The following is a 21,430-nucleotide window of genomic DNA, read 5'->3' as shown; positions in this document are numbered from 1 at the left end:
GCCTCGGCAGCATAGTACTCTGCAGTCAGTGAGTCAAATTCAAGCTCCTGCTGAGAACATGTGCTGTGATGGTGGCGCCCCCTGGAGGACAGACACCCAACTGCTAAAGAGCAGAATGAGGAATCAGGTGTCATTACTGCATTTCTTTATGTATAAAAATAGATATAATTTTCCTGTATATCTATTCTGTTTGTTTAAGCTCTGGATATACCGGAGAGAGAAAATTGTGCACTTAATTTTGCAAGGGGGGCCAACAAATTTGGCTGATGTGGCTAAAATGTGGGTTGAGAGGGGAGGAAGTATTGAAAGCGGAAGACGTTTGGTTTTAGTATCAGAGCTGCATGTTGTGTTAATCACTCAAATATCAATCGACAGTCCATTCTGTCCTCTCCTGCCTTTACTCTGTAAGTGAACTGCTGTTAGGTTTGACAAATGACTTTTTTTTATCATTGTTTGGATAAGCTTGTATAAATACAGCTGTTGTGATGAAGCCATTACAAATACTGTCATACTTTCTGATTAGAACCTGCAGGACTTCAACAGCCATGTTTTTGGCAGAAGCTGGATGTGTGTTTATCGGTTTCATTCTGTACATCTCAGGTATGAATGATTGTTTATGCTTTCTTATATAAAAATAATTAACTATAAATAGTACATATGATAATAACTTTAAACTGTAAGAAAAAATATATAAAATATCACAGCTCTACTGAGTGAAATTATAGGAAACTGTTGATGGATGGAAAACTTAAATAAACAGCCAATTGATTTACAAAAAATGTTTTAAAAAAACAACACAAAAGATTATATTAAATGTCAGCTCTCAAGATTATCACTTCACCTGATGGAATGAGCTTTGCAAATGCCCTTAATTTATAGTATGTATGCATGTATTTCTAATTTCTGTTCTAGTTTACCATCTGTGTAATCACATGACATGTAAGGTGACCTCTTTGGATAGGTACTTGTAAGGTGTGTCCCTGCATTTGTTTTATGTCTGATACTAATAAATGTCCATGGGACCATTATCCAGTGTGCGGACTCTATTTTTCTGTTTTTCACATGTATTTTGGTCTAACACCTAGTATCATATTTGGATGTGTGTGCTTTTGAAAGTTTTTGCTTAATTTATAGTATACCATAATTATTCAGTGTTTTACATAGAGAAGCGTCATTTTAAAAAGTTAAAATCTCTCCAGATGTTTGCTAATGAAATCTTCTGTTAAAGGGGTTCAGGGACGAGCAAACAGCATCTGTGCCTTGAAAGGCTCATCAGTGGATTTGCCCTGCTCAGCTGAACATCCAACATCAAGCATGAAATGGTACACCATTTACAGAAATTACTCTGCAGATAGAACTCATGCAACGTACAACATGTCTGAAGGGAGAAACTTCACTCTGACAATAAAAGATGTGAGTGAGAGTGATGAAAAGTTTTACTGCTGCAGAGAGACTAATGACAACCTAGAACTCTGCTGGCGCAACAGAACTGAGCTCCATGTTGCAGGTACAGTGGCTGCCAGTTATTTATTACTTTAAGACTGACATCAATATATGAATTCTTTTTTTATTCATCATCATCCCAGACCTGCAGGTACAGGTGATTCCCACCACAGAGGGACAGACAGTAACACTGATGTGTAGCACCAGCTGTCCTCTGACTGAAAACCCTGCAGCCTACATCTGGTACAAGAACAGAGAGTTTCTCTATGAGGACTGGTCTCCCTGGTACCAACAGCTGGTCAGCAGTGACGAAGCAGTCAGATACTCCTGTGCTATCAAAGGCTACGAGGATCTCAGAGCCCCTGAAGTCTCAGTGGGTGGGTGGCAACATTTAACTCCTTATCATGTTACGCAACCTGTGGTTTAACTAATACACTTTCAAGAAAAATGTGATCACTGAGGATCTTATGACACACTATTACTATGATCACCAATATAAATACTGTATGTAATTTCTTTTTGTCCAGATTCTGTCACACCGACCTGCTTTAAAGTGACCTACGCTAACGGGAGAATGTGTTCTTATCAGCAGACATCAGTGGATGAGCCCTGCTCCATCACATTTCCAACAGGTTAAGTTTATCAAACATCCACAACACACAACCACACCTCGAAACCCCCACACCACTAATCCCTTTAAAGTCATATTTTCAAAATGGAGATCTATTTACAATAGATGATTCATTTTGTGTTCACGCTGTCATATCTTTGCTTTTTTTCTTTTCTAATTTTCATTTTGTTAGCATAAAACCTCTCGTTTTACATATTCTCTCGTTCTTTTATTAAATATGTTTTGACTTCATATTTAATCATTTATGTAATCACTTTTTTAATTTATTTAATTTAATAACTGGTAAAAAATGTATTTATCATATCCCAACAGAAGTACATGTTCAAAGGACTGCAGACATATCGGACCATGTCAGACTGACGTGTAACACCAGCTGTCCTGGGACTTCCTTTATATGGTATAAGAACAAACATCTAGATAGACAGCATGTGAAATCACAGTTTGTAGTTCCCAAAACCTCTGCTGACAGCTTCTACTGTGTTGTACAAGGACTTGAGGATCTGCGCTCTGCTGAAGTCTGTGAGTATGAACCAACTTATGGTCTGTTATAACTTAACTAACTAAAATGGGACATGTGTGTTAATGGTCCAAAAAAGGCAATGAGAAATATTGAGATGATATTAATACTGTTTAAACATCACAGGATGTGAACAAAGTAAAAGAAACGCATTACAGTATAATGCAGTTGCATGAAGTGGCAAACACCAGCCGTGAGAATTCATTATGTTGGATTTTGTTGAGACAGTCAGACGTGTTGATTCAATCTGATTTTCATTTTTAGACTGCAGTTGTAGTGTTATGATTCAAATATATTGTTAAGTGTCTTTCAGTCTCTGTTACTGGGGATCTGCTGCTGACCACTGTGCCTTGTAGAGTTGACACATACTACTAATTGGCATTTGCCTAGACACCCTGCTTTAGGACATACAATGTAATATAAATATTCAGTAAAACTATTTGAGAATTTCATTTTAAGGACATTTCATTGTGAACTGTGAAGAAGTAATCACAAACACAAATTTAATATACATAGATCCAATCAATGTATCATATTTGACCTGCAGCGATGAATTTAAACAGACCCTTTTGTTACTTTTGATAGGTCCTGATGAAATATTTGCAGAAAAAATTATTTAAAAGCCATACACATTTGACACTGGCAGGTGCCGATTTCTAACATTTAGCCTATGTCTACTACAAAGCTGACATCTTCTACCACACAGGCATTTTAGTTTAAATATTTTAGTAACTTCAGAAGTTATCTAAAATGAAACTGCCTCTTGTCTTTCATCTATATTTCAGGTACTGAGGATGAGAACTGCTGGAGTGTGAATTATGTCAGCAGGAGAATCTGTGCTCTGCGAAGTTCTTCAGTGAACATTTCAAGTGAATATTTGCATCCTGACAACGAGAAGCCAAAGTTTAAATTATGGTATAAAATAAAGAGAAGTGGGAAGGAAGAAGCTGAAGAGCTGATTATGGCTGCAGGCTCTAAGGAGTATTATGACAACGTGAAGAATCAACACATCCTGAGAATCATCAACCTGAAGAAGACTGACTCAGCAGAATACACATTCAGACTCCAGAAAGATGACGAAAGACAGAAGCAGTCTGATTTACCTGGAGTGACTTTGGTTGTCACAGGTAATTGTTTAGATTAAATACATTATTTTTGTATAGTTAATTATTGACTTCCACACCATGTACTACCGGCAGTCAGCACACTGAAAGGCCGGTTATACATGAAGCAGGAATCAGCCTTTCAGTGTTCATTAAGTCAATTCAATACATTAAACAATCTAATTCAATTTACCAACTTTGTCTAAATTAGAAGATCTGCATTCAGTCTACTGCTTTTTCTTCACACAGACCCCTAATGGGTGGCTTTTTAGCATGAAGGTGCTCTTTCTCTAACAATAACTAAGTACCATAGTTTTAGCTGGCTAAACTTAACGTAGGGGTGGCAGATCAGAAAACACTTATGAGTCTTTTTGCATATATGAGTTGCTTTGGAAGACACTGACAAACAACCTATTTTGTTGTGTAGGTATGAGGACTTGTGAGATAATACACCTCTTCTACATTTACTGACCGCTCCAACCATCTTTCAGGTCTGAAAGTGAAGTTTACTCCTTCTGCAGTGGTGACAGAGGGCCAGAGAGTCACACTGACCTGCAGTACCAGCTGTCCTCTGACTGACCACACAATCTACATTTGGTACTTGAACAGTCGACCTCTGACCCGGCCAGAGAACCAAAACAAACACCTGGTTCTAGACCCAGTCAGCAGTCAGCATGCAGGAAACTACTCCTGTGCTGTCAAAACCCACAACACCAGCTCTCCTGAAAAGACTCTCACTGTCCGAAGTATTACAAGAAAATGGACACCAGCAGTAGCTGCAGGAGTCTGTGCTGCTCTTCTGGTTTTAATACCCCTCGCTGTCTTTTTGTGGATTAGGTGAGCAACACCGTCCTCTGTTTCAGAGCAATGACATTCACGCATTAGCCTGACATGACCTATTCATTTTTATATTCACTTATTTCACTAACCAGAAGAAAGAGGACTTCCAGTCAATCTCCTAGAACTGAAACCTCAGACAACTTGGAGCAGGTAACGAAAAAATGTCCTGAATTTCTTTCATCCAGGTCAGAAGAGCAGCTTCAACTCACAAATAATGTTGTGATTATTCTGTCTCACTAAAATCACAACATTATTCCTCCCTACCCTTTCTAAGGTTCTTATTTCTTTACTAAACACTGTTATTCTGGTGACACAGAAACATGTTGTCCCATAAGTTCCCATGGGTCCTATATTTTGCAATGTAGGATGTGAATCTTGTTAGTCTTTTGTAAAACATTAGATATCTACTAGTCATTTTGTTCAACACTCATATGATGAAGATTACTCTCTGACTTTAGATCAGTCTGAAAAAGCTGCCATACAATTAGGTTAGAGCTACTCCCACCACTGAGTACCTGCCATGTTGTGTTAACCCGCCTATCCAGCTGAGCTCTAGTTGGAATCATTATATATTGCTTTGCTTAGGACGATCAAACTTTATATTCAGTGTAATGTAGAATAATATTATTCTTCATCAGCTAAACCCCGGTCCTGTGTATTACGGAATCTCAGCTCAACCAACAGAGCAGGATGATCTTCACTATACCAGCGTCCACTACACTCAGAACCACACAGATGCTTTCTCCAGCACAGTCCAGCCACATCAGCCCCAAGAACAAGAGCACGTCACTTATGCTGTTGTGAACTTCAGACCCAACAGGACCCCTGAGTGAGAGGGATACACTGTAAGAATAATATAACTTATTACAGTTTGGGCTATATGGTATCTTAGACCCTTCTGGTACTATTTTGATAAAGTAGGCCCATTGTCACTGATCTGATTTTCATGAACTTGAAGGGTGACAAACTGGGTACAGATTGCGTACATACTTTTCTTCTATTCTAAATGTAATTAAGGATTGTGAGCCTTACAATGGAACTGCCTCAACTGAGAAAATTGCTTTTCTTATATATTTTTTAATACTTTGTCACATTTTTAACCCACAGTAGATTAATGCATTCTTTTCTTTACTTTCAGGCACGATGGCCAGGCAGTGGATCCCTAGAATTTGTTCAACACAGCAAACAAAATCTTAAAGAGACACACAACACACCTGTCTCTGTGATGTACAGAACTTGGCTATTGTTCTGTTCATTGTCTCTGCATTGCATTTCCATTTAGGGACTTCAGTTGATGAGCTTACTGAACTTACCAACTTACTGTGAATGAGGAGGAAGGCATCCACCATCTTTAGGAGCACACTTGAGAGCACTGATGGATGCCGACCCACTGCCTGTTTTAGGAAGTGAAGCAGGACCTATAAACCATATAACTGTATAAACCATACATGACTTGTCAAAATACAAGGAGTAGACTATTCATTATCTGGCACAATACCTGCATAATTTTAATGACTCCTTCACACCTGAAACATATTCCTGGGAAACGTTTTATAGTCCTGAGGGACCATTTAAAGTCCCTCGTGAATATATTTTAAGCCAACGTTAGTGTAGTCCTATGCAGGACAAACCGTTCAAGCCAGCCGAGGTAATGTCTTTGAAATTAGCACTAAAGAGAAAAAACACCTTTCTGACAAAGTCTCAACAAAAACTTGTTCTCAAAAAGGTGATGTGCTATTTTACATGTTAATTAGTTATTTACAAATTGAGAGATGTGCAGTGCAGATTGACTACAGGGGTACTATTTATGATGGAAGCACGTTGTTCAAGTTATTATGTCCAACACGTGTATTTCTTTATAAAATTTTCTAGCTAGAGGTAGCTGCTAAATAAGACTCAACGGCTTTAAAAGGCTAAATCCTCCCTCTTTGTTGCTAAGCAACCAAAGCAGTCCATGGTTGGTTTGTGAAGTCATGCTAGCAATCGCTTACGCTAACGCTAGCTAAATTAAGGAACTTTTCAGCAGCAGAAAAGCTTGAAATTGTTAACGTTGGTCTCCTAAAATGGCCGCCAGGGGTTTATACGATGCTTTTTCTAGAAGTAAAAATCAGAGACGGTTATAGAGAATCTTTGGTATAATGCTTTTGATACTACACTTTCTACATTTTTATGAAGGTACATCCATGTGAAAGCCTAGTCATTTTTAGACAGTATAAAGTACAGGTTTTTTTATATATTTGCCATATATTCCAATATTTAAAAATATTTTGTGTTTCTTATCTGACTACAATTGAAAATATACATTTCTCCCCTTTTATTCAACAAACATAGCATCAACATCTATAACTAAGTTTTAGTTGTTGTCTAACATTACTCAGACAGCTACAGCAGGATACAATTGTGTTTTGAGTTTTGGTGGTGAGGTAAACCATTTTAAAGTTGGATTATGGATTGTACATTTAAATAAAGGTGACCCTGTTGTCTTATGCTTGTGCTCTCAATTGTTTAATGGCCACAGTAATTAATTAATTATTTAAATATAGGTAATTAGTCAATCCCAGCTTAGAATTAAATTAAAATAAACCAGATGGTTTAAGCAAGAGTGTGACTGCTACAACAACAAAAAAAAAAAAAACAAGTCATGGATACGAGTTAGTCCATATTAATACATTTTATTACCATACCAGTATACACTTAAGTAATTAATCCAGATACAAAAAACATAGGAAATAATTTGTAACCCCTAGTTTATGTTGTGTAAGAAGCAGTGGGTTTTCTGTTTCTTTGTCTTTCAAGTAATTTGAAAATTGGAGTCTAGTTTTTCAAGTCCAGTTTTGACAGTACATGTTAAATATGTGCTCAAGACACGTTCACAGTAGACTGGGAGGTTGTAACAGTGTGCAAGCAAGTTATCCATGGGTGTGAGGTTAAATATTGTGTTTAAAGTCGGTATAAATACTGTATACAGTAAAGGCATGAAATTGTGTTGTGGAGAAAAGAAAGGAAACAGTACATATTTGGGTCCCAGACACATAAGGCAGAACTGGTTCATCATCACCATCATCCAAGCTGTGCTACAGTATACTGCAGTTTTTGTAGCGGTACTGCAGGGTCCCTTTGATCATATGGCCTTATGGAAAATTTCTGCATATTGAGTGCCTTTGCAGCTACTTAAAAAGAGGAACAAAAGAAGGAGGAATGAGTAGGAGTGTTAAACAGTAGTTTTATCACAACCAATCAAAATTGGATTCAAACGTGCTCTGACTCTATTTGTAGCCCAACACTATGAAGAGGGGGAGGGCGACAGTTAGCTGACAGCGTTATAGTCAGTATACTCATGGTCTGATTTGGCTGATACCACTTCCTCCTACATTTTTAATGTATTCACATACCAAAGAAGGGAAAACTCCACATTATCTTTCACTGGTATATATACAAACAGTAAACTTAAAAAAAACATGATAGTGGTGATAACGTCACATGATGCTACATAACTTGCCTTTCAATAGGCTACGTTAAGTCGTTTTTCTGTGTTAGTTTTCACTGTCTGTCTTGTTTTCACACATTTGCTAGTGTGTCATTGTGGTCACGTCGTCTCAAAGGAGCCTGTCTTAAAGAAAGAGCACACCAACACAGACGTTACAGTCTTGAATCAGACACATGGCTCACTAATCTTTGTGCCTCGTCCAGTCACTCTTGTCTTTGACTCCACTCACGGGACCCCTCTTTGCTCTCATATTTCTACATCTCTTCTGCTCTCCTAGTCCCATCTTTTCGCAGCCTCTCCTCGTGATTTTCTTATGCGTTCAGTTGTCCAGTAGCAGCCTTGCCAGGGACTGGAGGTTTTCCCTCTTCTCGTACAGGTACATCTGGGTTTCCCACAGCATGTCCACCAGGACCGCGTCACTCACCTCATCCAGCATCACCTCCTGAGACAACTGGGGACTCAATCTGCACAAAAGACAATAAATTGATTGATTTGTGAAGAGCTTTAATGTACTTTAGAAATAATAAATCAATATTAGATAAATGCCAATGTGACAAACACTAATAATGCAGAATTGTGTTTGAACATAGCGTTATGGATAGCTTGTTTGTTGTTTTCCTGTTGACTGCTGTCAAGTGGTGTAGTCATATCTCCATTTCTACACAATTAAGCCTGATAGTAAATTATTATCAGAACCGAAATATTGGTTAAAACTATGAAAGTGAGGGTCTCGATAGCTAATATTTTTCTTCATATGCATGTCATGGTAGTTTATTTGCTTGACTGACAGGTGCCTCAGGCTATGACAATCAGGCTCAGATTCCTCTATAAGTTTTCTGAATTTCTGAGTTTTATTTATTCATTGGCGGTCTGATAGCGTGAGCAGTCAAACATGCTGAATTGTCACTTGTTACTCTGACTGATGTCAGCATAGCACCTAAATTTTTACTCTTTGCCAGCCATATCTGTCTGGTCTGTGTCATTACACACTACACATTGCAGCACTTAAAGAACTTTAAATTAATGGCTTAAAAACAGGCAAAGGAAGTGTGTGAGAGACAAAGAGAAGTGAGCCAAAGAGGAGATGGGAGTGATAAAGATATTTGGTCAGGCAAACGGATGAGGTAGGTAGGTTGAGTCAGAGCTAAGACAGAAAGCAGAGGTGTCAGTAAATGAGAACCAAAGTGCAACAGCTTCATAGTCAGCTGACCTGTAGTAGATTGTGTCGATCATTTCACACCAGGCTCTGGCTCTGTCCACTGCACAGCCATCAGAGTCTGTACACTGTCCAGTCAGAGTGAGAGAGAGAGAGATTTTTTGAATTAGAAACAAAAAGACACCTTCTGAAATGCTATTATCATTATTATTATTATTATGTCCAAAATATCAGGAATATTAAAAGGCTTCACAAAAATTGGAAAAGAGAACTCTGAGTGGATATTAATATTAAAAATGTATAGTTTCAGCTGTAGAATGGGATGATGAGTATCTAGCACTGATTTAACCAAAGTGCTGTGATCACAAACAGATTGAAGCAGGTGCTGTAGCTGGACTCACGCAGTCTACCAGCATCTTGCCCAACTCCTTGGCTCCTACAAAGCTCTTGGCCAGCTCTAAAGGGTTGGAGGGTCGGAAAACATCCACAGAGCTCACCACCACCTGAGGAGGTTTACCTGGAGATACACAGGAGCACAATGTGTGAATTCAGGGTTGTATAGGGATAAACAGCATTTATCACATGACATATGATAGCTTTTTATGCCTTTAATTAGGCAATACATTGCCAAAGTCTAAACACTCTTTGTCAGGACATTTGTTTCTTCTAACAGCAATTAAGAACCTCTTTAAAATTTGATTCCTGTTGAAAACCAAAAATGCAGTGAGACATAACATGAGGAGGGATTGGGAAGTGTAAAGAAGAAGAGAAGAACAGAAAAGCATTTAATAACGATGCTTTATTTGTTGTAGGTTTTTTGTTTACACCAACTCACAGCATGGGGAAACAATTAAATATAGTATTTTAACCTCTTCGAAAACTGCTGTAGGATTTTTATATAAAATGCAATGTATATTATTCTATACAAATTTAGTTAAAAACACAAGTGTATTTCTCAATATCATGGAGTGTTGTGGCAGACATTCATGTTGCTAGGACTAGTAACATGACTAAACTGAGTTCAGCTGGGGCCCAGTCGGCTGTAACTATATCTCAGAGTGCTAGTGTAACTGTATTTGTTTGGAAAACTGCAAAATACTAATAATACTAATAATCAAATTCCTTATTTTTTCCAGTTAACACATACAAATATGTAAACACAGCAGACTAGTATAAACTGATGGATGATGGATATATAACACATTCCGATTTACAAAGTGACCCTGAGTTTTGAATTTAGTCCGCAAGAAGCATAAAATGCATTATTTGCCATGTTCAGACACAATGAAGTGGCTTACCTGTACCAAGGGAGACCACTACACCCAACTTCTTGGGTTCCTTCCCACGGCCCTGAGAGGGAGGAGGGTTAAGAACAGTTAAAAAAGGAGGAGACATAAATAAATGATCTAATAAAAAAATAAATGTTTTAAAATCCATACGGGTTAGCGATTGAATGTGAACTTCATGGAAGACCAAAAGGAGGACTAAAAACAGAATGCAGCTGTCAGGTTGCCTACCTCTGCTTTTAAGGCTTTATTGTACAGATGGATTTCTGACATGGCGTCTAGCGTCGGGTTATTGGCCAGCAGCCCTCCATCCAGAAAGCGACCCATTGGTCGGAAGTAGCTGGGGGCAGCACCGCTGGAGCGGGCGGCTCGCCACACAAGTTGTTCTGGTGTGAAGACCGGGATATAACATTTTTTAAAAAGGCAAATTACTCAGAGGCTTCAGACTCCAATTTGCAGAGAAAGATTGTTAGCACTCACAAAACATTCATATTCATCCATGCTAAAAAAAGGGCCAAGGACTTTTTTTACTGCTGTGCTATTGAAAGTAAGCATGTATTTTATATGGAATCACATTAGCCGAAGTTAACAAAATCCACATATCAGCACCTCTAAAGCTAACTAACACGTTGTATATCGTTATCTCGTTACAGAGAGAGCGGTATCAATCTTCTCATCAAACTCTCGGCAAGAAAGCAAATAAGAGCATTTCCCAAAATGTCAAACTATTCTTTTAAACATGGAAAAATGGGAATTTTTTGTGAGCCTGTTCCTTTCAAATGTTTATAGTCTCTCACTCACAGACACACACCTTCATCTGTCACATTCCTACGTTTTCTGAGTGGCTCCTCTGTGTATCCTACTATCAACACATCCTCATCCTCCCATCCTGTAACAACAACATGGCTGGCACAAACAACACAGCAGAACTGGACTTGTTCAGGAATACGATGACATACACATTCAGATGTAGGCTGAGAATGTATTATTCTTTTACTGTTGAGATCACCCAGTGCCAGAATTTAAAGACATTAAGAGCAGAGTTCAAAAACTGCTCACTTTGACACCATCCAGTGGTTGTATCAATGTACTGCACTACCCCTCCAGTACAACATTTGAGCACTAGTGCAGTAGGCCCACAAACATAATTGGTTCCATTTGTTGAAGTACCTTGTGGGATGGTGAGGGGCTTGAACGTGGCATTGGTGGCATATGGGGGCTCTCTGTGGACAGAGGGAGGGTCATAGTTCCTGAAGATGTGCAGCTCGCCTGGATGTCTGTCTGCTAGAACACTGGTCACCATCACCCTGTACAACAAACAAATAAATGAGTGGAAAGAGAAATTAGGGACCGGAGAGGTGAAATGTAGGCAGACACTGCAGCTTTTGTGCTCATAAAAAAATCTTAAAAAATAAATAAAAAAAGAGGCTTGACTTGGCATTTTCTTTAAAACCTGAAAACCAGCATTTACTTTTACTCTATAGACTATCTGTAGGCGGACTATCCAAATAAAGTGTTACCAAAATTTGTTAATTTTCAGAATGACTGAATCTTTTTTCCAGAGCATTGAAGCTTTTTGGAGCGCCCAAAATCCAGCACTCCAGGTTAAAATCAGCTCGAATTTTCAATTTTTCTCAAAGTGACCAATCACAGCAAAGGAGTAGGGTATTTAAAGCTGGTTGATGTCATTTTTACCAACAGCAGAAACACAAAACAAAAATTACCACAAGAAAAGAAATAAAGCCTACTTTATGGGAACTCATTGTCTAAACACTGAATCTTGAAAAGTTTTTATGAGTATGGGTTTTAAATTTGCATATTTTCTTGTGGTACCATAGTGCTTACACTATCAGCTAGCTAAAATTAGATCATTTTACCAATTGCTGGTTATGGTATGTCTGAGGAGAAGATTTTTTCAGCATTTTTATTCCTAATGCCTCTGTACACTTTTCTGCCTATTGCCTAGTGGACACATTTAACGTTACCTGGGGTATTGGACATCTGTCATCTTGGTGTTTTCTCCAAACTCTTTCTTCAGGAAGTCCTCCAGTGGTGCTGATTCATAAGGCCGTGACCCCCTGAACACTTGCTCCTTCATCCTAAAGTACAGGCAGCGCAGGTACTCCATGGACTTACCTACAAATAGAAGAAATATTACTATTGTTGTAATGCTACGTTATGAAAACCATGTGAAAATAAAGGGAAACGCACACACACCATGGATTATAGCGAGGGCCAGGATGCCCCCAGTGCTGGTGCCAGCCACCCAGTCGAAGAGCTCTCTGGTGGGACAACCGGCCTCTCTCTCCAGAGCGATCAACATCTGGATCAACACCAAGCCTTTAATTCCTCCACCATCCAGACACAGCAGGCTGTCCATCCTGCAGAGCAGAGGGTTAAAAAAAAAAGAAATTCAGACCACATAATCACATTTCTATACCTGAGTGTCTCCGGAACTGCAATATTTAAATATAAATTATGAAAATATTCAGAAATAAAAATACAAATAACATAAAGTTTGTTACTCACTTCTTTTTCTCCATTTTGGGGCCGTCCACTTCAGATGTGCCTCTGCTCATTGCACTGATTGCAGCCCCCACGTACATGATGTCCTCAAACCCTGTCAGCCAATTACAACAGCATTGATATGGGACCAACACATGGCACCAAATTCATGCATAAAGGATGAAAAAGTCACTGGGTTTTCTAAAAGCCACATGGGAGTTTTACAAGGAGCGTCTAGGTATGGTTTCACTGTCTGGAACAGTTTAGTTTCATATAATGACATTTGCTTTATTAATGGAAGCTTTCCAAAAAGAGATTGAGCCAAGTGTGAAACACTATCAGAATAACCACTCTGCCACAGTATGTTGTTTATAAAAAGTGTTTTTCTTGGTCAGTGCTGATGCATCAAAATAACATCACATCTCGCAGCTCAGATTTCACAGAAAACTCTGATCTTGTTGGGTCATTAATATGGCTCAAATCATAATTCTTGTCCAAGTTTTTCCCCACTCAAGCACTCAAATAAAGCCAATAAAAATCAGTTAATCTGTTAACGATCAGTCTATACTCTTTGGGAAATGAAAGAAAACTAAAACCCATCTTTTATGTTAATTTTGTTATTTTAAGCATAAAGGACGATTCTAAATGAGCAGAAAATACAAGTTGCATTGGATGAGACCATCATCTGTCAAAACTGTAAAATGTTCAGTAAATGTACAAAAAGAATAATGTAGTTATGGAAAATGAGAAATATTATACATGATAACTTGATGAATCAAAGGGAGACATTTAAATGGAAGAAAGGCTGCAACAGAGTACAGCGAAGGGAGGGCAGAAGGAGGGATGATGGTGTTACCTATGCCTGCAGGCTTGGCTTTGTTGGAGATGGGGGGAGGACTGCTGGGGGAGGGTGGGAGGCACCGCTGGACCCCTACACTACACAGCATGTCCAGCAGTATCTTTCTATTAGGACCTTTCATGTTAACACAAACACACACACACACACACACACAAGCAAGCCAACATGTTAGACATGCACACACACCACAAAATGTAGAGAGAAAGAAGATAGAGAGACAGAGAGCAAGAACACAACCATGCTGTTATCAATTATCATGCATTTTCAAAATCAATATATGACAGCAAACTCCACCATTACCATTTCTGCCTCAGAGCATCAAGTGAGTGGTTACATACACAATCTTCTCATGCAAACAGCAAATGTTTATGCAATAAGCTTGTTTTGTTTTTTTTAAACAGAAAAACAAATTCAGGAGTTACACTATTCTGATCTTTTATAAAAAAATCTAAGTGACATTTCAAAAAAAAGGGTGCATTATATAGCCAGTGATTTCTATCAGCTGCTAGGAACTGCAACAACGTCAATTGTCTCTGGCACAGTCTCATGCCAAAATGCAGCAAAAGTGAATCTGACATGCATCATACTGAGGTGCTTCTTTTCACCGCACTACAGACTGGAAAGGTAATGTGTCAAGGAAGCAACTCAGCTGCTTCTGAATTTCACTACCACAATGGTTAGGCCTACATTATCCATTTATTTATGCATAATACACTGAGTGGTCAGAAAAATAGAAGCACTTTTGCAACTTCATGCAATCCAATATGATGCAAATAAAAGTAATAAATTCTACATTTGTGACTGTGTAAGAGAGATATTGATTCAACTGGTAATTTCTGATATGAAGGCGCAATGCAAATACCATACTGACAAAGGTGTGAGAACAAAGATTTTTAGCTTTGGTAATATTTTCAAATGCCACTCACTTGTAGCACTGCTGTTGAGAAGGTGAATATGGGAGTGTTGGGTGAAAGAGATTGGAATGACAACAATTCACGGACCAAATAGTGAGTTTTATTTTCCTACCTCTTTAGACTCTCTTCTTCTTATCTTATCTTACACTATATGGCAGTAAAATCTTGCTTATTGCACCTTTAAAAAGACGGTGAAATCTTTTTAACAATGCCGCTTCTAAACAGTCACAAAACAATGTATTAGTTGCAGGACCTGTAAAACAAGATTTAATATATTGAGACAAGGCACTCAGGATTGCTTAAAGTTTGTAATTTTGTAAATCACTAATTTCATACCCAACCATTTTCATGCAGTAGTCTAACCATCTAGCAGAATACATGCATTTAAAAAGGTACTGTATGTAGTTTTTGACATGTATTAATGGCTTTTTATTGCCAATGTGTGAACGGGTTGTAACTACATTTAAAAAATGAAACCCTCCTTGACTTTCTCAGTTGCCTGTAACAGCCTGTAGACTGATTTCTATGTGAATGGACTCGGGTCAGTTTTTCCAGGAAAACCCAAGATGTGACATTTACGCATGCTCCTGAGTGCCTTCTCTCTCCGCTTCCCCACAGTGTCAACAGTGTGCAACGCTTGCTGAATTTGGCTTAGAAATGGAGTCCGCTAAACAAACGACTGAGACTCATCCAAAACACAGAGTAAAACACAAAGTCCAAAGTCAAAGCTAACAATACTGCAAAGCATGTGAAATATATTGTGATACTGCGGTTTTAGCCGGCTAACGTTAGTTCAAACTGGCCTGTTAGGTTAAGCATATTAAGTTTCATTATCATTATTCCTTATTTGCCTTCTCTCTCTCTCTCTCTTTAATTCATCCTCCATATACCTCCTCGCACCCTTGCCGCTCATCTCATCTCCTCACAATATAACGCTCTCTTTTCTATCCCTCTCTCTTACCTTTGCTGGTGCGAGCAGCGATAAGTCCAGGTGTTTCTCCCAGGTCATTGTGGATCTCTACATCAGCCCCGAACACAATCAGAGCTTTGATCAATTCTATGTGGTCCATCTAATGAACAGAGAGGCACACAAATAGTACAGATGCATTAATACAGCAAAATGATATAAAGAAAAAAATACAATTTTGGATACTCTTTAAGATGTCATTATGACATGCAATATATTCAAAAAGTGTTGTGATTTAGCTTTTTGGTCTATCTATTTCAGTTTTGATGTAGTTACAGACAACATTTTCCCAGTTGAGAAAAATTTGAGTTGTGCAACTTTGATTAGTAACATTTGCCATTCTAGAAATGTCAGCAAGAACTCAAATCAAGCGAGAAAGAGAGATAACATCTTGTAGTGTGAGCATGCTGGCCATTACAGAGAAGCAGATCTGTGAAGTTTACCCTGATGCTGATCGGCTGGGATTTTAAAACTTCTGTAAACTTTTAGTGTTTTTCCCCTCTTGCTAATGCTGTGTTGCAACCATTTTGCAATATCATTCCTTGACATGTCTCTTCCCTTTCATGAACATTTTGATTATCAGTAAGAGATTATTGCTTTCATCAAAATAAGAACAAGGCCGAAATGATATCTACACACACCTTCATAGCTAGGTGCAGGGCTGTGTTTCCATCCTGGCCCTTCAGGTTGGCATTCGCTCCGTGGGTGAGCAGCACCATGGCCGCCTCAAAGCGGCCCTTCTTGGTCAGAATATGGAGGGCGCTCTCTCCGGTTTTACTGAGGTAGTTTACTGCACAGCCACGTTCCAGCAGCATACGACACATCTGGCAAAGAGAGGAAGATTTTTGTAAACATCTGCTTGATATTTCCCCTCAAATGTAAAAGTAGTCTTTATAAAATCTTGACATTTTTAATTCCTAACATGAATGTCTTGGTTTGGCAGCCCAAAGCACCCAGAACAACCCAATTACAGGCGGCCACTGTCACTGGCTGGGAGCTGTGCCATACATTTGTGCTGGATTTAAGTTCTGAAACTGCTGCTCGAACTCCAACTGGTTGTTCACAGAGGTTAACAAAGGTCGTAAATCCATTGTTGTAACATCAAAGCTTACATAATACATTAATTTCTCTGGATGTATACTAATAGGATGCAAACATGTAATGTCATACAAACAGCTCATTGTGGATTTCTAACCATAAAACACATGATGTAATATTTTTCACCTCAGCAGTTTTGGCCCAGTGGAGAGGCGTCCCTCCATACAAAGAGTCCTCAGCCTGAAGCTGGCCTGGGTCTGCTTTGAGGATCTCCTCCACACAGCTGACAGTCAAACACAAAGTAAAAGAGGACAATTTACTACTTACTAGATATTAACTGTATATCATTCACTATCTCTTAAACAAACTGCCTAGAATCCATGACGATTTATTTTGTATGCTGACAAATTTAGTAACCCATTAATACCACTCAATTTGTACTTACTTACGCACTGTCCTTACTCTCTGGAAAATTACAACCTCAGCAGTTCCCTATCCAACACAGATACTCTGGCAATTTAGAGGCCCAATATTACTTGTATGAGTTTACTTAATATAGTCGTGTCTGAGAGGTACTCTCCAGAATTATTCATAATTTTTACTCCTATGTACTGTTTTATTCCAAGTCAATAAACCCAGGTTCTGTCGACATAATGCAAAAACTCATAATAGTACAAGCAATTATCTACAGCTAGAAGTCTATTTATAATGGAGGGAGGGCAGCAGGGTAACCAAGGAAACTGTTACTTCAAAACCATATGCTCTTTAGGGTCATTGAGGAAAATACAGACGCCCTTCCAGCAGTAACTTTGGACACCGCATAAGGGTCAAGAAACTTTTATTTGAACACCCCTACCCTAAGACTGTCCTGGACTGAATACAACCTACAAAAAAAATTACCAGCAGTGAGACCACACACAGCAGAAAAGAGAAAACTACTCTGTGTTGCAAATCATCGTCCTCACCCCTACTCACCCCTTCTCACTGTACTTCATGGCACTGTGGATGGGGTAGCCAGCGCCACCAATGACACCACACTTGGCCCCACCCCCCAACAGAGCTTTGACAGACTCCATGCGTCCCAGACGGCAGGCCACATGGAGCGGCGTCTCCCCGTTGTCGTTCAGCTCATTCACGCCGGAGCACAACCGCGAGCACATTATCTGAATGACGAAAGGATGGAGTGATGAACGACAGCACGGTGGGGGAAGTTGAAAGAGGGAAAATCGTGTTACTATGCAGTTTAGAGGAGGTGACTGGTTAATAACTTTTTGAATTTTGATCTGTAACAGTAGCGCCCTATTTGGGTCAATCATTTGAATTTTAAGAACACTGAAACACAGTGGTAAGATCATTCCACAAGTGATGGTCAAAATTTTATCAGATGGAAATATAACTGTGACTTCACTCCTGCTGAGTCTCACCTGGATGATGGCAGGAGAATCCTGCTTGGCGGCACAGTGCATGGGCGTCTCTCCGTTGCGGTCTTTGATGTCGGTGCGTGCCTGGCTTTCATCCAACAGCTCCTTCACACACGCTGAGTCACCACGCTCACATGCCCGGTGCAGCGGCGTCTGACCTGACGCATCCCGGGCATTGATCTGACTGGAGATGGAAAGATGACGTGAGCACACAGGTCGTGCATGGTTTAACCACTAAATTTATATTTTCTTAACAGCTGGTTTTGATTGATTTCCCTCCTTCCAGGCAGCCATTGTTTTCCAATCGTATCACCACAGTATGAAAATGAGCTTGCAGAGACCTCAGAGTTGCTTAGGATATGTGGGTAAACACTACAGTGAACATTTAGTCCACTTTATTGGCAGGAAATTATTATTTTTTTTCTTGTTTGCGCATCTGAGACTTGGCTGTAAAGTTTTTCAGTGAAAGATAAGATCAAATATCATGGATGTTCATCGCCATAAAATTAAATCAATTACAATTTTGATAATCATTAAACAACAACAATTTAAGTGATTTATCAAGCAAAAATGTCAAACTTTTGCTGGTCACAGATTCTCAGATGATAAGACTTAATGATTTTCTCAATTTTATATCCTTATTAAATTAATATCTTTTGGACTGTTGGAACAGTAATTGGAAAACATCATTTAGGAAACAGTCATAAGCATAAGTCGACCAAATCAAAATCAGCACTTACCTCTGGACATAGTTGTGTTTGAGACACTCTCTTAGGCCTGTCTCCACGGCGATGTGGGCGGAACTCCAGTCCGGGTGGTTGCGGATGCAGTCCACGATTGGCTGGGTGGTCTCAGCCTTCAGCGGAAGTGTCTCATAGAAGGGGCGAAGCTTGAGGGCATATTGGGGGAACCAGTTCATGGCATCCTCCTCTGACGCCACCTGAAACAGCCTGGTTCACACAGTGAAATGATTACACAGTCACATTTCACAAGAGTGATGGCCAAAAACTTTGGGAATGTGGTAATACTGGTACAAATGACAGATAAGATCAATATTTTTCTTTACTAGGAAAGATAATTCCAAAGAGCCCTGAAATTCAAGAGTACATTTTAATTATATTTCCTGTTTGCACTTGTTGTGGCCCTTGGCTTCAAAGAGCACCTTTGTTCATTGAATTTCAAATTACTTTTTACTTATTGTATATAAAGCAGTTTTCTCTCTTGTTTCCCACTACTAATTATTTTTGTAACCTTCCACAATACAAATGTTTGCAGAATCTGTGATATTGTGGCACTTACGAGAACGTTCAAGTTTTAAAAGTAGCTTTGACAATTTTCTGCAAACTAGCACAACAGGTGGTTTGTCCATTCTGGGCTACTGTAGAAACATGGCGGTGCAACATGACGACCTCCGTGGAAGGGGAGCCGCTCCCTATGTAGATATAAACAGCTTCTTTTAAGGTAATGAAACAATTCTTATTTTCAGGAGAATATACACTAATGAAAACATACTTATGAATATTATATTCCATTTCTGCCAATAGCTTCTCCTAAATGTTACACACTGGACCTTTAAGTTTGCAGGAATCACAATGTTTGCATTACAGGAAAGCTACAAAGTTACATCAAGCACAATACCTTTTCAGATCTATTGCTCAATGACCCAGCACTGATTAATTCAAGATAAAGGGCTTTGATTTAGTTAAGCTGCTTTGTTGGGTAATGGTGTAGGTCAATAGTGATCTAATCTAAGTCATTACGATGTTATAGGCTGAAAGTAGTAACAAAATCTGCAAGGGGTCATAGAATCACAAATTACCAAAAACCTGCATCTTATAAACGTGCATGTGGTCACTTGCACATTTAAACCTAGTTCAGTGGCTGTATTATGCTACAAATGACACATATCACACCACTCTCCCTGTCCATGATGTGATCAATACTGACCTCAGAGTCACAGTAGGCATCTCAGGGCACATAAGCAGACAGTCCCATGACTGGCACTGGGTGTTTTTGTACAGGACCATGCGTCCCTCCTCCTTCAGCATGACTTTGCCTCCTCCACCGTAGTCGGAGAGCGGCACATCCCTGACCCGGTAGGGGTTGGTGAAGAGGGTTGACACAGAGGACATTGTGTCCAACAGCCGTCCGAGGAACTGCATTGTTACCTGAAACAAAGAACAGAGAGCTTGGGGAAGACTCAGACAATCTACAGCAGTCTCTATGATCTCTAACTGATGTAAGACAAGAGGTTTTGGCAGCACATGCAGAGACGTTTAGCTCTGTACTCTTTGGCATCTCTATTTGGCAGCCTGTAGGATTGTTTTCAACATTACTGAATGATTTATTTTATCCTCAGGGCAGGATATAACCATTAAGAATAGCAACAGGTGTAATAGCTCAGCCATATTATGGCTGCTGAGAGTCTCTAGTTTGTGGTTAGACCAGCTGAGTGACGAACTGCTCTATCAAAAACAAATTCCTGTGAGGTTTAGCTAATTATAGGCCATACTATCGTTTTTACCAGCTGGGCTACCACATTAGTTGACAGCTCGGGTTATCTCTCAACTCTATACTTTCTATTACACTCCAAGACCTTCTGGTGAGTATGACAAACGAGGCTGGTCCTCATTTAAATAATGAACAAGTGGCTCCATTCATGCTGCTCACGAGTTCCTAGTTATAGCCTACAGAATCAATTTGACATGATACCAACGCCAAAAGCCAGAGGCATCTCACACTGTCAACGAAAATCCCATTAGTTCATGTTTGTAATATAAAGATAACCAAATATTGTGAGCATCTATACTACAGTCAAGTGTAGCTAATCGCATTAGCTCGTATGAACGCAGCCTGCTGCCGCCTGTCCGTGCTTACCTGCTAGCTCGCCTCTGCGTCTGCTGACTTCTGACAGCTACATCAACAACCGCGACACTGCAACCAAACTTGCTACAAATCTTGACTGACGTGAGTTGCTCCAATCAGAGCTCAATAACCATACGACTGCTAGGTGAAAGGGGTGGAGCATAATGCGTAAAACATGCTCAGGGTTTCTTCACACTGGAAAGTCCCACCAGCAAAGAGAAGATCAGGCCAATGACAGTTGGTAACATAAATTCAATGAAGCTACAATGGTGTATCTAAATGTTACATAACAGTATATATAAACCTTTAAACATCAGTCAATTGAGCAGCTTGAGAAAAGTAGACTATCCATGATAACTGATCTGTTGTAATTGTATCTAATCAGGAGATTTTTAACT

The 21,430-nt window shown here is 39.3% G+C and overlaps 2 protein-coding genes across 5 annotated transcripts; one reads left to right on the top strand and one right to left on the bottom strand.

Moving 5' to 3' along the window:
• The first annotated feature begins 348 nt into the window (after positions 1-348).
• LOC122871819 lies at positions 349-7,020 on the top strand. The gene is made up of 11 exons (XM_044187239.1): positions 349-404; positions 524-600; positions 1,229-1,507; positions 1,587-1,820; positions 1,971-2,075; positions 2,387-2,593; positions 3,377-3,718; positions 4,186-4,531; positions 4,627-4,684; positions 5,173-5,379; positions 5,673-7,020. The coding sequence occupies exons 2-10, from the start codon at positions 546-548 to the stop codon at positions 5,365-5,367; spliced, it is 1,821 nt and encodes a 606-aa protein (XP_044043174.1). The 5' UTR covers positions 349-404; positions 524-545; the 3' UTR covers positions 5,368-5,379; positions 5,673-7,020.
• Positions 7,021-7,190: 170 nt separating this feature from the next.
• Positions 7,191-21,177, bottom strand: pla2g6 (phospholipase A2, group VI (cytosolic, calcium-independent)). Of its 4 annotated transcripts, XM_044187206.1 has the most exons (19): positions 21,045-21,177; positions 20,115-20,335; positions 18,908-19,117; positions 18,171-18,351; positions 17,722-17,909; positions 16,933-17,029; positions 16,350-16,532; positions 15,703-15,811; positions 13,825-13,941; positions 12,993-13,083; positions 12,681-12,844; positions 12,449-12,599; positions 11,634-11,770; positions 11,275-11,352; positions 10,695-10,849; positions 10,476-10,527; positions 9,579-9,694; positions 9,232-9,305; positions 7,191-8,485 (listed from the first exon to the last, which is right to left on the bottom strand). In XM_044187206.1, the coding sequence occupies exons 2-19, from the start codon at positions 20,327-20,329 to the stop codon at positions 8,341-8,343; spliced, it is 2,463 nt and encodes an 820-aa protein (XP_044043141.1). In that variant the 5' UTR covers positions 20,330-20,335; positions 21,045-21,177; the 3' UTR covers positions 7,191-8,340. The 4 variants fall into 4 exon arrangements, 3 of the variants coding, with proteins under 3 accessions (XP_044043141.1, XP_044043157.1, XP_044043149.1); XM_044187222.1 differs by lacking the exon at positions 13,825-13,941; XM_044187214.1 differs by lacking the exon at positions 11,275-11,352 and having other exon boundaries at positions 21,045-21,176.
• Positions 21,178-21,430: the final 253 nt, after the last annotated feature.

This window comes from Siniperca chuatsi, linkage group LG3 (genome assembly GCF_020085105.1).
Source record: "Siniperca chuatsi isolate FFG_IHB_CAS linkage group LG3, ASM2008510v1, whole genome shotgun sequence".
NCBI classification, from domain to species: Eukaryota; Metazoa; Chordata; class Actinopteri; order Centrarchiformes; family Sinipercidae; genus Siniperca; species Siniperca chuatsi.
This window is presented reverse-complemented; position numbering and strand designations above follow the sequence as displayed.

What these genes read in the sequence shown, in the direction of transcription:
- LOC122871819 (XM_044187239.1), top strand. Translation starts at nt 546, where the DNA reads ATGTTTTTGGCAGAAGCTGGATGTGTGTTTATCGGTTTCATTCTGTAC. An exon ending in AGTGACTTTGGTTGTCACAG is followed by an intron (nt 3,719 to 4,185) that starts GTAATTGTTTAG and finishes ACCATCTTTCAG; the next exon opens with GTCTGAAAGTGAAGTTTACT. An exon ending in CCTCAGACAACTTGGAGCAG is followed by an intron (nt 4,685 to 5,172) that starts GTAACGAAAAAA and finishes ATTCTTCATCAG; the next exon opens with CTAAACCCCGGTCCTGTGTA.
- pla2g6 (XM_044187206.1), bottom strand. Translation starts at nt 20,329, where the DNA reads ATGCAGTTCCTCGGACGGCTGTTGGACACAATGTCCTCTGTGTCAACC. An exon ending in ATAAAGCCTTAAAAGCAGAG is followed by an intron (nt 10,528 to 10,694) that starts GTAGGCAACCTG and finishes CCTCCCTCTCAG; the next exon opens with GGCCGTGGGAAGGAACCCAA. An exon ending in AGTGGTCTCCCTTGGTACAG is followed by an intron (nt 9,695 to 10,475) that starts GTAAGCCACTTC and finishes GTGTATCTCCAG; the next exon opens with GTAAACCTCCTCAGGTGGTG.